This window comes from Scyliorhinus canicula, chromosome 19 (genome assembly GCF_902713615.1).
Source record: "Scyliorhinus canicula chromosome 19, sScyCan1.1, whole genome shotgun sequence".
Classification (NCBI taxonomy): domain Eukaryota; kingdom Metazoa; phylum Chordata; class Chondrichthyes; order Carcharhiniformes; family Scyliorhinidae; genus Scyliorhinus; species Scyliorhinus canicula.
The window spans coordinates 710,219-727,369 of record NC_052164.1 but is presented as its reverse complement, the minus strand read 5'-3'; the positions used below and the strand labels follow the sequence as shown (position 1 = coordinate 727,369).

At 50.1% G+C, this 17,151-nt stretch overlaps 1 protein-coding gene across 7 annotated transcripts in view; it reads left to right on the top strand.

Annotated features, from left to right (window-relative positions):
* The window catches only part of LOC119954064 (histone-lysine N-methyltransferase EZH2-like), a 43,495-nt gene that overhangs the window by 10,724 nt on the left and 15,620 nt on the right, over window positions 1-17,151 (top strand). For 3 of the 7 annotated variants that reach the window (XR_005458160.1, XM_038778873.1, XM_038778876.1), the window contains exons 7-10: window positions 2,430-2,524; window positions 11,713-11,753; window positions 13,276-13,484; window positions 14,088-14,266. Coding sequence is in view for 6 of the 7 variants with exons in the window: in XM_038778873.1 (XP_038634801.1) it covers window positions 2,430-2,524; window positions 11,713-11,753; window positions 13,276-13,484; window positions 14,088-14,266 (524 nt within the window). In the remaining variant the exon portion in view is untranslated. The remainder of the gene's footprint in view (window positions 1-2,429; window positions 2,525-11,712; window positions 11,754-13,275; window positions 13,485-14,087; window positions 14,267-17,151) is intronic. The other 4 variants (XM_038778877.1, XM_038778872.1, XM_038778874.1 and 1 more) reach the window with 2 other exon arrangements.

The window sequence follows — 17,151 nt, the reverse complement described above, 5'->3', positions numbered from 1 at the left end:
CTGCAGTATGTGGGAGTTTGTGAATAGTGAGATTGTCCAGTGTGACCACAGCTACAGTCCTCATCCCCAATCTCCCTGGCTCAGATCCATTGGAGCTAATGCGAGTTGGAGAGACTCCGATACATGAGGGAGAGGGAGGAGTTCCTGGACAGTTTGCTCCAGATTTTGGTAACATCTAGTTGGAAGCTGCAGGTAAAGACTGGGGACAGTGTGACCAGTAACGTAAAGATGAGAATTAGAGAAACTGATCCTAAAGGAACAAAAGAATGACTAGAGTAAGATTAGGGCCAATCAAGGATAGTAGTGGAAAGTTGTGTGTGGAATCAGAGGAGATAGGGGAAGCGTTAAATGGATATTTTTTGTCAGTGTTTACACTGGAGAAAGACAATGTTGTCGAGGAGAACACTCAGGTTCAGTCGACCAGGATAGATGGAATTGAGGTTCACAAGGAGGAGGTGTTAGCAATTATGGAAAGTGTAAAAATAGATAAGTCCCCTGGGCCAGATGGGATTTATCCTAGGATTCTCTGGGAAGCCAGGGAGGAGATTGCAGAGCCTTTGTCCTTGATCTTTATGTCGTCTTTGTCGACAGGAATAGTGCCAGAAGACTGGAGGATAGCAAATGTTGTCCCCTTGTTCAAGAAGGGGAGTAGAGATAACCCTGGTAATTATAGACCTGCGAGCCTTACTTCGGTTGTGGGTAAAATTTTGGAAAAGGTTTATAATCATCTTGAAAAGAACAAGTTGATTAGCGATACTCAACACGGTTTTGTGAAGGGTAGGTCATGTCTCACAAACCTTATTGAGTTTTTTGAGAAGGTGACCAAACAGGTGGATGAGGGTAAAGCAGTTGATGTGGTGTATATGGATTTCAGTAAGGCGTTTGATAAGGTTCCCCACGGTAGGCTATTGCAGAAAATAAGGAAGTATGGGATTGAAGGTGATTTAGCGGTTTGGATCAGTAATTGGCTAGCTGAAAGAAGACAGAGGGTGGTGGTTGATGGCAAATGTTCATCCTGGAGTTCAGTTACTAGTGGTGAACTGCAAGGATCTGTTTTGGGGCCACTGCTGTTTGTCATTTTTATAAATGACCTGGAAGAGGGTGTAGAAGGATGGGTTAGTAAATTTGCAGATGCCACGAAGGTCGGTGGAGTTGTGGATAGTGCTGAAGGATGTTATAGGTTACAGAGGGACATAGATAAGCTGCAGAGCTGGGCTGAGAGGTGGCAGATGGAGTTTAATGCGGAAAAGTGTGAGGTGGTTCACTTTGGAAGGAGTAATAGGAATGCAGAGTACTGGGCTAATGGCAAGATTCTTGGTAGTGTAGATGAACAGAGAGATCTCGGCATCCAGGTACATAAATCCCTGAAAGTTGCCACCCAGGTTAATAGGGCTGTTAAGAAGGCATATGGTGTGCTAGCCTTTATCAGCAGGGGGATTGAGTTTCGGAGCCACAAGGTCATGCTGCAGCTGTACATAACTCTGGTGCGGCCATACCTGGAGTACTGCGTGCAGTTCTGGTCACCACATTATACGGAGGATGTGGAAGCTTTGGAAAGGGTTCAGAGGAGATTTACTAGGATGTTGCCTGGTATGGAGGGAAGGTCTTACGAGGAAAGGCTCAGGGACTTGAGGTTGTTTTCGTTAGAGAGGAGAAGGCTGAGAGGTGACTTAATAGAGACATATAAGATAGTCAGAGGGTTAGATAGGGTGGACAGTGAGAGTCTTTTTCCTCGGATGGTGATGACCAACACGAGGGGACACAGCTTTAAATTGAGGGGTGGTAGATATAGGACAGATGTCAGAGGCAGTTTCTTTACTCAGAGAGTAGTAGGGATGTGGAACGGCCTGCCTGCAATAGTAGTAGACTCGCCAACTTTAAGGGCATTTAAGTGGTCACTGGATAGACATATGGATGAAAATGGAATAGTGTAGGTCAGATAGGCTTCAGATGGTTTCACAGGTCGGTGCAACATCGAGGGCCGAAGGGCCCGTGCTGCGCTGTAATGTTCTCTGTGCTAAAGCACAGCTCCGATGTGCCTTGTCCCTGTGATGTGAGGATAAAGACTATCAAAAGATGGAATGTGGATCACGGCACTTTGGAGCAGTGTGAAGTCTGAAGTGAGGGGACGAGTCAGAGAAGTGTCATGTGATAGTTGTTGAGGATTCCGTGATTAGGGGGATACATTCAATGTTACTTCCAAAGGATAAAGAGTTCCACACAGTATGTTGTCTAACTGGTGAGGACGAATGACAACTTGAAATGGCAAGAAAATAGGGCGGGAGAGGATCGACCTGTTGTGATCCACGTTTAAACCAAGAACCATAGAATCCTTACAGTGCCGAAGGAGGCCATTCGGCCCATCAAGATTGCACTGAACCTCTGAAAGAGCAGCCTGAAGCTAAACAAATCCTGTGTCCTCTCTCCAGGTGTATGAGTTTGCAGTGAAGGAATCTTCCATCATTCACAAGGTGCCTACCGATGACCAGGTCCTGTCTCCACCAAAAAAAAAGAGAAAGCACAGGTGAGCATGTGCAGGTGAGCATGTGCAGGTGAGCATGTGCAGGTGAGCATGTGCAGGTGAGCATGTGCAGGTGAGCATGTGCAGGTGAGCATGTGCAGGTGAGCATGTGCAGGTGAGCATGTACAGGTGAGCATGTACAGGTGAGCATGTGCAGGTGAGCATGTGCAGGTGAGCATGTGCAGGTGAGCATGTACAGGTGAGCATGTACAGGTGAGCATGTACAGGTGAGCATGTACAGGTGAGCATGTACAGGTGAGCATGTACAGGTGAGCATGTACAGGTGAGCATGTACAGGTGAGCATGTACAGGTGAGCATGTGCAGGTGAGCATGTGCAGGTGAGCGTGTACTGGTGAGCGTGTACAGGTGAGCGTGTACTGGTGAGCGTGTACAGGTGAGCGTGTATAGGTGGGCGTGTGCAAGTGAGCGTGTGCAGGTGAGCGTGTGCAGGTGAGTGTGTGCGCAGGTGAGCATGTACAGGTACAGGTGAGCGTGTGCAGGTGAGCATGTGCAGGTGAGCGTGTGCAGGTGAACGTGTGCAGGTGAGTTGTGCAGGTGAGTCTGTACAGGTGAAGATGTGCAGGCGAGCATGTGCAGGTAAGGGTGAGCGTGTACCGGTGAGCATTTGATGGCACAGGCGAATGTGTGCAGGTGAACATGTGCTGGTGAGCGTGTACAGGTGCAGGTGAGCGTGTGCACGTGAGCGTGTGCAGGTAAGCGGTGCAGGTGAGCGTGTGCAAGTGAGCGTGTGCAGGTGAGCGTGTGCAGGTAAGCGGTGCAGGTGAACGTGTGCAAGTGAGCGTATGCAGGTGAGCGTGTGCAGGTGAGCGTTAGCAGGTGAGCGTTAGCAGGTGAGCGTTAGCAGGTGAGCGTGTGCATGTGAGCGTGTGCAGGTAAGTGGTGCAGGTGAGCGTGTGCAGGTGGGCGTGTGCAGGTAAGCGGTGCAGGAGAGTGTGTGCAGGTGAGCGTGTGCAGGTGGGCGTGTGCAGGTAAGCGGTGCAGGAGAGTGTGTGCAGGTGAGCGTGTGCAGGTGAGCATGTGCAGGTGAGCATGTGCAGGTGAGCGGTGCAGGAGAGTGTGTGCAGGTGAGCGTGTGCAGGTGAGCGTGTGCAGGTGAGCGGTGCAGGTGAGCGTGTGCAGGTGAGCGGTGCAGGAGAGTGTGTGCAGGTGAGCGTGTGCAGGTGAGCGTGTGCAGGTGAGCATGTGCAGGTGAGCATGTGCAGGTGAGCGGTGCAGGAGAGTGTGTGCAGGTGAGCGTGTGCAGGTGAGCGGTGCAGGTGAGCGTGTGCAGGTGAGCGTGTGCAGGTGAGCGTGTGCAGGTGAGCGTGTGCAGGTGAGCGTGTGTAGGTGAGCGGTGCAGGTGAGCGTGTGCAGGTGAGTGTGCGGGAGAGCGTGTGCAGGTGGATGTGTGCAGGTGAGCGTGTGCAGGTGAGCACGTGCAGGTGAGCACGTGCAGGTGAGCGTGTGCAGGTGAGCATGTGCAGGTGAGCGTTAGCAGGTGAGCGCGTGCAGGTGAGCTTGTGCAGGTGAGCGTGTACAGATCGGAGCCTGTAGGAGAAAATGAGTTAATATTATTGATCTGGAGACTTAGCAATGAGCCCATGGTATGGGCGGGATTAGGTTGGTTTTGCAAACAGTAGTATAGATTGTATAGAAGAAATGGAAGAGGAGCAGGCCATTCAGCCCTTCGAGACTGCTCCTCCATTAATCCGAATATGGCCGATTCTTCAGCATCTTCACCTTCCTGCTCTAACCCTTTGATTCCTTTAATCTCCAAATGCAGTCTTAAATAAGTCTTAAATAAACTCATCTATTGAGCAAGCCCAGATCTCCAGGTTAGAGAATTTCAAAGATTCACAACCCACTTGAGGGAGAAATGTTACTCAGATTAGTGCTAAATTGTGAGATTAATGTCCCCAGTTCTAAACTCTGTAGCCCAGATAAACAGCCTCTCAGCATCTATTCTGTCAAACCATCTTCTGAAGTTTCCGTGTTTCAATGTGATCTCATTCTAATAAACCCCAGGGAATCTAGTCAATCATTGTTTGTTGGCCAATCCCTTCACCTCAGGAAACAATCTATTGAATCTTGGTTGCATCCTCTCGAAGGTAAGTTTACCCTTTCTTCAGGAGGGAGATCCGAACTACAAGTATTCCAGGTGTTACCTCATCGTGTACCTATACAATTAGGGGCGACATGGTAGCACAGTGGTTAGCACTGCTCCCTCAGCTCTAGGGACCCGGGTTCAATTCCAGCCTTGGGTTACTGTGTGGAGTCTGCACGTTCCCCCCGTGTCTGTGTGGGTTTCCTCCGGGTGCTCCGGTTTCCTCTCACAGTCCAAGATGTGCAGGTTACATGGACTGGCTATGCTAAATTGCCCTTAGTGTCCAAAAGGTTAAGTGGGGTTAAGGGGATGGGGTCGGGGCGTGGGCCTGGTTAGGGTGCTCTTTCTAGGGGGTGGTGCGGACTTGATGGGCCGAATGGCCTCCTTCTGCACTTTAGAGATTTTATGATTCTAATTGCAGTAAGACTTATTTACTATTATTCTTTTGTACTGAAGGCTATTTGCTTTTCTGATTAATTAGCGTATCCATAAACTATCTTTCTGTAATTTGTGTATAAGGAAACCCCGATTCGTGTAAATATCAACATTTCCCAGTTACTCCTAGGGGTAGGAGTGGCCATTCAGCCCCTTGAGCCTGCTCCACTGTTTAACTAGATATTGGCTTATCTTTGACCACAATCCCTTTTCCCACACTGTCCCCTGGATGTCAAAGGTATTTAGAAATCTATTGACATTTTCTTTGAAAATATTCAGCCTCGACAGCCCTCTGGGGGCGAGACCAGCCTCTGAGTAAAGAAACTCCTCATCTCAATCCTAAAGAAGCTGCCATTTATACTGAGACTGTGTGCCTTGGTACGAGACCCCCCTGCCAGGGAAACAGCTGCCATTTATACTGAGACTGTGTGCCTTGGTACGAGACCCCCCTGCCAGGGAAACAGCTGCCATTTATACTGAGACTGTGTGCCTTGGTTCGAGACCCCCTGCCAGGGAAACAGCTGCCATTTATACTGAGACTGTGTGCCTTGGTACGAGACCCCCTGCCAGGGAAACATCCCACCTGCATTTACCCTGTCCAGCACTGTAACCAGTATGTACACTTCAATCAGATTATCTCTCATTCTTCTGAACTGCTGAGAATACAGGTCCAGTCTCCTCAATATTTCCTTATTGGGAAGCTCTGCAATCCCAGGGATTAGTCTGGTGAAGCTTTGTTCTCTCCCTCAATGGCCAGCATATCATTCCTAGATAAGGAGACCAAACCTTCACGCAATCCTCCAGGTGTAACTGGGACCCTACCCAACTGCAGCAAGACTGACTCCTCTACTCAAACCTTCTTTCACTAAAGGCTGACATTAACTTTCCTAATTATTGCTGCACCGGAATGTCAGCTTTCAGTGATTGATGAACAAGATCACCATGGTCCCTTTGGACATTAACGCTTCCCAGACTCTCCATTTAAGAAATGCTCTGCATTTCTGTTTTTCTTACCACAGTGGATAACCTCACATTTTTCTGCATTATAATCCATCTGCCATGGTCTTGCCCACTTACTTAACCTGTCTGAATCGCCTTGAAGCCTCCTTGTATCCTCCTCATAACTCACATTCCCACCAAATATTGTGTCATCAGCAAACTTGGAAATATTATATTTGGTTGATATGGGTTCTGACCAGCTGAGTCCCCAAACACTGATCCTGGTAAAGGTGAATTTGCCATAGTCCCAGGTGACCATTGGCTGCTTTCCCCTTTGAGGGTGAGAGCTGACTGGTGATGGTTTAACCTGAGGGTCACCACACCTCAAGCGAGAGGCAAGGTTGAGAAGGCTGGACCTTCATTGGTATCCCATTAGTCACACCGTACCAACCTGAGAACAATCCGTTTATCCCTACTCTATGTTTCCTGTCTGTTAATCAATTCTCAATCCATGGCAGGACATTTCCCCCAATCCCATGTGCTGTAATTTTGTTTACTGATTTCCTGTGTGGGATCTTATCAAAAGCTTTCTGAAAATCCAAATACACCACATCCACTGGTTCTCCCTTATTTATTCTGGTGATAACATCCTCAACAAACTCCAACTGGTTTGTCAAACATGATTGTCTTTTCATAAATCCATGTAAACTCTTTACAATCTCACCATTATTTTCTAAGTACCAGTTGTCTATCCTTTAGATTAGATTCTAGCACCTTTCTAAAAAGCAAGACATTTTCGTTGAAGCTTTTCATCTCACACTCATCAAGACAAATCGCAAGAATGCCATTGTAATAAGAAACAACAAATTTATACTGTATGAGAAGAGAATGCTGATTGGTTGGTAAGTGGACTCTGATTGGCAGAGGCATTGCCATGGAGAATACACGAGTTAATGGTGACTGACAATTAACTGCCAAGTCTTGTTCGAAATTTCAACCAGGCAGCTTGTAGTAATCCACGGGAGGCAGGAGTTCCGTCACCACACCAATATTTATTTACAATAACGATATTACAGGAGCAGCTACAAACAGTGCTGCTAGCACTCCAGTCAACTTAAGACTGGCTCACAAAGCCTACACAGGTAATTATATGGGCCCCCTCAATGAGCTACCATTGAGGGAGCTCATACTCCAATTGGCCAACCAATAAAGCCAATTGGAGTTCATTACACAGCTTGACTCGTGTGTGAATATATGTAGCGTCTAGTTCACATAAAGGTGCCACACCGCGAGCCTGTTATCAACAAATTGAGGATTATTTAGGCTGTCATGAACAGTGGAAGGAGCGTGTTGATTGATATGATCCGCTAGCTGACATGCTGAGCAACACATTGGCACTGAAATTCACAGACACATTGCTCGTTTGTGTGATAGGGTGAGAGAGTTATCGTCTGACAAGTGGCTGAATAAATTGGATCTAAACCTTCTGAACTTTGGAAGAATAAGAGGGGATCTCATTGAAACCTACAGATTCAGAAAGGGTTTAAAAGGAGAGATTTTGACTGTTTCCCCTGGACGGGAGTCTGAAACACCAACACAGTTTCAGAAAAGGGGCTGATTGTTTCGGACTGAGATGAGAAGAAACTACTTCACTCAAATGTGAAGTATCTCGGGCTGGTTTAGCTCAGTGGGCTAGACAGCTGGTTTGTGATGCAGAACAAGGCCAGCAGCGTGGGTTCAATTCCCATACCAGCTGAGAATTCAGAATTCTCCCTCTGTGCACCCGAACAGATGCCGGAATGTGACGACTAGGGGCTTTTCACAGTAACTTCATTGCAGTGTTTTTTTGAAAATATTTTTATTCTCCATTTTCACATTTTCTTCAGAATTTACACCCCACCAACAAACAGTAAACGGTAACAAATACAATGTCAATCCCCTTATTAACAACAACAATCCCATCCTCCCACCGTCCCAAACAATGGCCCACCTGACAATATAAGCATCAAATAAAACAAAACCTCCTGAGGTGGAAAAAAAAGGAAACAAGAAAAAGGAATCAGGAATCGCCTATGGTCACCATTGACATATACAGTCCACCCCCCCCCCCCTAATATTCAACGCCATCCAATCCCCAAAAGAGTACCGTGAATGACACCCATGAATTGTAGACACCCCCTCCCACCCACCTCCCAGACTCCTCCCCTCCACTTCCTCTTGTAAACTCTTCCCCCCCACCCTCGGTTCCTTCCCCCAACTTTTCACCCCGGCTATACTCACCGAAACCTGTTCTGCCAGGCTCCGATGGCCGCAGCCCCTCCCCCCACCTCACTCCCGTTCACTGGCCGGCTTAAACCGGCCAGCGTGGAGGCCCCCGCCCGGGTCTCCTTCCCCCTTGCCCGGTCCCAGGAAAAACCAAGAAATCCCCTTCAGCACAGACCCCCGCATACACACCCACACCCCAAAGAACCATCATTGCAAATGAAAATCCCAACTCTTCCCTTGTCCAAATATACAGCCGTCGACTCATTTAGTACATACACCAACACGCAGTGAAAAAATAAAATTACATGAGGCTACATCGGTACATGACCATTTCTTAATTCTGCCACAGTCCTTCTGCCTTCGAAAAATCCTCCGCTGCTTCCGCCGTTCCAAAATAAAAGTCCTTGAGCTTGTAGGTCACCCTCAATTTAGCTGGATATACAATGCACCTTGCTGATGTACAGTGCCTTCTTCACCCAGCTGAAGACAGCCCGCCTTCTCGCCAGCTCCACCGTAAAGTCCCGGTATATGCGTATACCAGCTCCAGCCCACTGCACCCCCCGCTTCTGCTTTGCCCAGCACAGGACCTTCTCCTTCACGCCATACCTACGGAAACACACAGTTACTACTTTTGGCGGCTCACTTGCCTTTGCTATAGGCTTCCACGACTGATGAGCCCGATCCAGCTCGTATCGAGAGAGATCCTCCCCCTCCCCCAATAGCTCTGCCAACATCGTGGCAAAATACTCCGTCGGCCTCGGGCCTTCCAGCCCTTTGGGCAGACCCACAATCCACAGATTCTGTCGCCTGGATCTGTTTCCCAGATCTTCCATTTTGGCTGGCAGACCCTTGTTGGTCTCTATCACCTTCCGCATCTCCTTCCCCATCGAGGTGAGTTGATCACTGTGCTGCGATAATGCCTCTTCCACTTCCTTCAGTGTCTCACCTTGCTCCCCCACCTCCGCCGCTGTGCTTGATACCGCCACCCTCACCGGGGCAATCGCCTCCTCCACCAGCACCTTCAAAGATTCACAAAATAAATAAATAAATAACCTTTTATTGTCACAAGTAGGCTTATATTAACACTACAAAGAAGGAATCTTCCGGTGAATCTTTCCCATCTCTTTCTTCATCGCTCCCATGTGCTTTGGGAACTGTTCCACAGCCATCACTTCGGTCATTTCTTCTGCTGTGAGCGATGCGGCCTCCCCGGGTGCTCCAGCCTCCGCTTTCCTTACAGTTCCTGCGCTGACTTTCCCACTCACCGGCAGACTTTCATTAACCCCCTTTCTCACGGCCGTTGTTCTCCCAAACTTGGACATTTCTCCTCCCTGTGCCTTCTTACAGCCTTTTCAGCCTGCGTTGCCCCCGGGACTGGGCGGTAAAACTCTGAAATTCCTATTCCCGAGCGGGAGCCCTCCAATGTGTGACTGCCTCCCGCCCGCCGTTACCAGAAGTTTCCTTCATTGCAGTGTTAATGTAAGCCAACTTGTGACAATAAAAGACTTTATTTATTTATTTTGTGAATCTTTGGAATTCTCTATCCCAGAGGATTGCGGATGCTCTGTGGTGAATATGCTAATGGCTGCGGAGAAAACTGATCTTTGATCCCTTGGATTCAATGGATGTGGGGCCTGGGGGGCCGGGCTGGGGGGCCCAGGCTGTGGGGTGCGAGGGGCCGGGCTGTGAGGGCCGAGGGGCTGAGCTGGGGGGCCGGGCTGTGAGGGCCGAGGGGCTGAGCTGGGGGGCCGGGCTGTGAGGGCCGAGGGGCTGAGCTGGGGGGCCCGGGCTGTGGGGGCTGGGGGGCCTGGGCTGTGGGGGGCCGAGGGGCCGAGCTGGGGGGCCGAGGGGCTGGGCTGTCGGGGACCGAGGGGCTGGGCTGTGGGGGCCGCCGAGGGGCTAGGCTGTGGGGGCCGAGGGGCCGAGCTGGGGGACCGAGGGGCCGGGCTGTGGGGGCCGAGGGGCCGGGTTGTGGGGGCCGCCGAGGGGCTAGGCTGTGGGGGCCGAGGGGCCGAGCTGGGGGGCCGAGGGGCCGGGCTGTGGGGGCCGAGGGGCCGGGTTGTGGGGCCGCCGAGGGGCTAGGCTGTGGGGGCCGAGGGGCCTAGCTGGGGGGCCGAGGGGCCGGGCTGTGGGGGCCGAGGTGCCGGGTTGTGGGGGCCGAGGCGCTGGGCTGGGGGGGCTGAGGGGATGAGCTGGGGGGCCGAGGGGCCGGGCTGTGGGGGCCGAGGGGCCGGGCTGGGGGGCCGAGGGGCCGGGCTGTGGGGGCCGAGGGGCCGGGCTGGGGGGCCCGGGCTGTGGGGGCCGAGGGGCCGGGCTGGGGGGCCCGGGCTGTGGGGGCCGAGGGGCCGGGCTGTGGGGACCGAGGGGCTGGGCTGGGGGGGCTGAGGGGATGAGCTGGGGGGCCGAGGGGCCGGGCTGTGGGGGCCGAGGGGCCGGGCTGGGGGGCCGAGGGGCCGGGCTGTGGGGGCCGAGGGGCCGGGCTGGGGGGGCCGGCTGGGGGGCCCGGGCTGTGGGGGCCGAGGGGCCGGGCTGTGGGGACCGAGGGGCTGGGCTGTGGGGACCGAGGGGCTGGGCTGGGGGGCCCGGGCTGTGGGGGCTGGGGGGCCGGGCTGTGGGGGGCCGAGGGGCCGAGCTGGGGGGCCCGGGCTGTGGGGGCCGAGGGGCTGGGCTGTCGGGGACCGAGGGGCTAGGCTGTGGGGGCCGAGGGGCTGGGCTGTGGGGGCCGCCGAGGGGCCGAGCTGGGGGGCCGAGGGGCCGGGCTGTGGGGGCCGAGGGGCTGGGCTGTGGGGGCCGAGGGGCCGGGCTGGGGGGTCGAGGGGATGAGCTGGGGGGCCGAGGGGCCGGGCTGGGGGGACTGAGGGGCTGGGCTGTGGGGGCCGAGGTGCCGGGTTGTGGGGGCCGAGGCGCTGGGCTGGGGGGGCTGAGGGGATGAGCTGGGGGGCCCGGGCTGGGGGGCCATGGGGCCGGGCTGTGGGGGCCGAGGGGCTGGGCTGGGGGGTCGAGGGGCCGGGCTGTGGGGGCCGAGGGGCCGGGCTGGGGGTCTGGGCTGTAAGATTAAGTTGGAGCCAAAGATCAGTCTGTTGCCGTTCCACCTGGAGGTGCTGAACCTGGGTAACGAGACAAAGCTGCGACTCGAACATAATCACATCATCAGCATCCAGGCATCAGGATAACATGTAAAGGGGTTTGTCCTTTCTGCTGTTCACTGATACCCCGGGATGAATAAAGAGACAGAATATTGTTTTACTCTCTGCTTGTAGCCTCAGGACTCTCAGGGCGATAATGAGGGATGTTGGGGGAATGATCAGGGAGTCTGCCTCCTCCCACGGGCTGTCAGAACCCTGGCCAGCCAGTTAGTGACCAGTCTGTATTTTACTTTATAATCTCTAATTGATGGTGACTGCAGTTGGGACAGAACAAGGTGTTAAATCTGCTTCTGTGTTACAGACTGTGGGCAGCACATTGCCGGAGGATGCAGCTAAAGAAAGGTTGGTGGCTGCAAACTGACTAAAACTGACTAATCCACAATAATCCACATCCCAGTCTATCATTTATGTGCAACCTCTGACCTGTTTCCCACTGCGTGCGACCTCTGACCCGTTGTCCCACTGTGTGAACTCTGACCCCACACCTTCTGGGTGCGACCGCTGACCCATTGCCCGCTGCCTGTGACCTCTGACCCGTTGCCCACTGCGTACGACCTGTGACTTTGTGCTGTGTATTCTATGGGGCAGGGGTTTCGGCGTGGGAGTGGCTGGCGTGGTTTTGGGGTGAGGGGAGATGGGGTGGCTTCGGGGTGAGGGGAGATGGAGTGGTTTCAGGGGGTGGGGGATGGGGTGGTTTCGGGGTGATGGGAGATGGGGTGGTTTCGGGGGGTTGGGAGATGGGGTGGTTTCGGGGGGTGGGGGATGGGGTGGTTTCGGGGTGAGGGGTGGTTTCGGGGGTGGGGGATGGGGTGGTTTCGGGGGGTTGGGAGATGAGGTGGTTTCGGGGGGTGGAGGATGGGGTGGTTTCAGGGTGATGGGAGATGAGGTGGTTTCGGGGTGAGGGAAGATGGGGTGGTTTCGGGGTGAGGGGAGATGAGGTGGTTTCGGGGTGAGGGGAGATGAGGTGGTCTCGGGGTGATGGGAGATGGGGTGGTTTCGGGGGGTGGGGGATGGGGTGGTTTCGGGGGGTTGGGAGATGGTGTGGTTTCGGGGGGTGGGGGATGGGGTGGTTTCGGGGGGTTGGGGGATGGGGTGGTTTCGGGGTGATGGGAGATGGGGTGGTTTCGGGGTGAGGGGAGATGGAGTGGTTTCGGGGGGTGGGGGATGGGGTGGTTTCGGGGTGAGGGGAGATGGAGTGGTTTCGGGGTGAGGGATGGTTTCGGGGGGTTGGGAGATGGGGTGGTTTCGGGGTGAGGGGTGGTTTCGGGGGGTGGGGGATGGGGTGGTTTCGGGGGGTTGGGAGATGGGGTGGTTTCGGGGTGATGGGAGATGGGGTGGTTTCGGGGTGAGGGGAGATGGGGTGGTTTCGGGGGGTTGGGAGATGGGGTGGTTTTGGGGGGTTGGGAGATGGGGTGGTTTCGGGGTGAGGGGAGATGGGGTGGTTTCGGGGGGTTGGGAGATGGGGTGGTTTCGGGGTGATGGGAGATGGAGTGGTTTCGGGGTGAGGGGTGGTTTTGGGGTGAGGGGAGATGGAGTGGTTTCGGGGGGTGGGGGATGGGGTGGTTTCGGGGGGTTGGGAGATGGGGTGGTTTCGGGGGGTGGGGGATGGGGTGGTTTCGGGGGGTGGGGGATGGGGTGGTTTCGGGGTGAGGGGGGGATGGAGTGGTTTCGGGGTGAGGGGTGGTTTCGGGGGGTTGGTAGATGGGGTGGTTTCGGGGTGAGGGGTGGTTTCGGGGGGTGGGGGATGGGGTGGTTTCGGGGTGAGGGGTGGTTTTGGGGTGAGGGGAGATGGGGATTTCGGAGGGTTTGGGTTTATTCGGCTTCATTAATTTATTTTAACATTCTGCACTTCCTTCTATTTCAGACAATTCGTCCAATCAGGTTTACAATTATCAGCCATGTGACCACCCCGAGCGTACCTGTGACGTCACCTGTCCCTGTGTCACGGCCCAGAACTTCTGTGAGAAATTCTGTCAATGCAGCCCCGAGTGTGAGCGACACAGGAGGATCCAACACTCCAGGGTGGAGGGAGAGGGCATTGGCGTGGAATGGACAGGAGTTGTGAGGGATGGGGTGAGGGAGGAAGGAGTGGGGGTTAGAGGTGTTTGAGGGGGACAGGAGGTTTGAGAATGTGGAGGGGGGTGTGGAGGTGGAATGGAAAAGGGGAAGTGGGGGGGGGGGGGGGGCATGAGGTTTTGACCCAGATGGAACAATAGAGCTGCTGGTAACAGAGATTAGCGTTGGGCACAGAGCCTGATAGATTCTGCTTCAATCTGAAAACAACACTAACTGAGCTCAGTTCAGACACTCCAAAATCCACAACAGAAATATGTTGTGAGCAGCACAGATACTGCGGAGGCTGAAACTGGCTCTGTCTGGGCCATAGGCCTGAAACTGAAGGAAGCCTGGCTGGACTCTGGCCTCGGTTATTATTTGATTTTAGAATAACTCTGTTAACCAGCATTGAGATGTTATGCAGGCTTTGAATTCACCATCAGACTCGTGGGTTTGTAGCACAGACAGACTGGATACATTCAACAACAGAGTTTAGAAAAAATTTGTGTTGAGTAGTTGAAATAAGAAACGGGAGGAGGCCATTCGGCCCCTCAGGACCGTTCCGCCATTCTTTGCGATCGTGGCGGATCTCTGATCTAACTTCATTTATTTTTATCTTAGGTCAGAATCGGTTTCCTGGCTGTCGCTGTAAAACTCAGTGTAACACCAAACAATGCCCCTGTTACCTGGCCGTGCGTGAGTGTGACCCTGATATGTGTCAGACCTGTGGGGCTGCTGATCATTGGGACAGCAAGAACGTCTCCTGCAAGAACTGCAGCATCCAACGGGGTCTCAAGAAGGTGCTTTAGACCAGGCCAAATGCCGTAGGAACCACTGAAATGAACATGCGGCCCCTGTACCTGGGTCCTGCTATTGATCAGCTGCCTGGAGGATGTTTCCGAGCACATGCCAGAATGCAGCAGTTTTTGAGCTGTAGTTATTGTCGGAGGAGCGGAGATGGAGACGGGACAGCAGTGGATTGGTTCGCCTGTGAGGCAGTGGTCTGATCCTCTACCCAGATTCCCCACCCAATGAACCTTTCTGCTGATGTCATTCTCAGTGGCCAGTGCGGAATGTAACGGGGTGATTCCCAATGGGAAGCTGGGGATCCGTATGTAATGGGGTGATTCCCAATGGGAAGCTGGGGATCCGTATGTAACGGGGTGATTCCCAATGGGAAGCTGGGGATCCGTTCCCAGTTGGAGTTGGGGGGAGAGGGGTGCTGGCCTGGGGAGGTACGGTGGCCAGAGAGGGTCATTCACGGTGCTGACCAGCTGCTGAATCCCTGCTTCATCCTCCCATCCACTGGATTTGGGTATATTACAGTATAGCACAGTCTATATCATAATCTATATCACAGTCTATATCATAACCTACATAGTCTATAAAAATCTATATCATAATCTATAGCACAGTCAATATAATCTATATCACAGTCTATTATAATCTATATCACAGCCTATACAAATCTACAGCAGTCTATATCATAATCTATATCGCAGTCTATATCGTAATCTATATCACAATCTATTACAGTCTATATCACAGTCTGTATCAATCTATAACAGTCTCTATCTTAATCTATATCACAGTTATATCATCGCCCATTACCATAGTCTATATCACAATCACATTATGTATCACAGTCTACAACACAATCTATATCACAATCCGTACCACCATCTAAGACACAATCTAGATCTCAGTCTATATCACATCTGTGCAACAGTCTATGGCAATCTATACCACAGTCTCTATTATATTCTGTATCACAGCCTGTAACAATCACAGCCTATAGCACAACCTATTACAGCCTGTATCAGAGTCTACAACACAATCTATATCACAGTCTATAATGCAATATGTATCACAATCTATATCACACCTGCACCAGAGTCTATACAATATATATCACATCTGCACCAGAGTCATATAATACAATATATATCACAATCTATATCACACCTGCACCAGAGTCTATACAATATATGTCACATCTGCACCAGAGTCATATAATACAATATATATCACAGTCTACAATACAATCTATATCACAGTCTACAATACAATCTATATCACAGTCTACAATACAATCTATATCACAGTCTACAATACAATCTATATCACAGTCTACAATACAATCTATAATCACAGTCTACAATACAATCTATATCACAGTCTACAATACAATCTATAATCACAGTCTATAATACAATCTATAATCACAGTCTATAATACAATCTATATCACAATCTATATCACAATCTGTATCACAATCTATATCACAGTCTATATCACAATCTATATCACAGTCTATATCACAATATATATCACAATATATATCACAATATATCACAGTCTATATCACAATCTGTATCACAATATATATCACAGTCTATATCACTATATATCACAGTCTATATCACAATATATATCACAATCTGTATCACAATATATATCACAGTCTATATCACAGTCTATATCACAATCTATATCACAATATATATCACAATCTATATCACAGTCTATATCACAATCTATATCACAATCTATAATCACAATCTATATCAGTCTATAATCACAATCTATATCACAGTCTATATCACAATCTATATCACAGTCTATAATCACAATCTATATCACAATCTATATCACAGTCTATAATCACAATCTATATCACAGTCTATATCACAGTCTATATCACAATCTATATCACAATCTATATCACAGTCTATAATCACAATCTATATCACAATCTATATCACAGTCTATATCACAGTCTATATCACAATCTATATCACAATCTATATCACAGTCTATATCACAATCTATATCACAATCTATATCACAGTCTATAATCACAATCTATATCACAGTCTATATCAATCTATATCACAGTCTATAATCACAATCTATATCACAGTCTATAATCACAGTCTATATCACAATCTATATCACAGTCTATATCACAATATATATCACAGTCTATATCACAATCTATATCATAGTCTATATCACAGTCTATATCAATCTATATCACAGTCTATAATCACAATCTATATCACAGTCTATATCACAGTCTATATCACAATCTATATCACAATCTATATCACAGTCTATAATCACAATCTATATCACAGTCTATAATCACAGTCTATAATCACAATCTATATCACAGTCTATAATCACAATCTATATCACAATCTATATCACAGTCTATAATCACAATCTATATCACAGTCTATAATCACAATCTATATCACAGTCTATATCACTATATCACAATCTATATCACAGTCTATAATCACAATCTATATCAGTCTATATCACAATCTATATCACAATCTATATCACAGTCTATAATCACAATCTATATCACAATCTATATCACAGTCTATAATCACAATCTATATCACAGTCTATATCACAGTCTATAATCACAGTCTATATCACAGTCTATATCACAATCTATATCACAGTCTATAATCACAATCTATATCACAATCTATATCACAGTCTATAATCACAATCTATATCACAGTCTATATCACAGTCTATAATCACAATCTATATCACAATCTATATCATAGTCTATATCACAATCTATATCACAATCTATATCACAATCTATATCACAGTCTATATCACAATCTATATCACAATCTATATCACAGTCTATATCACA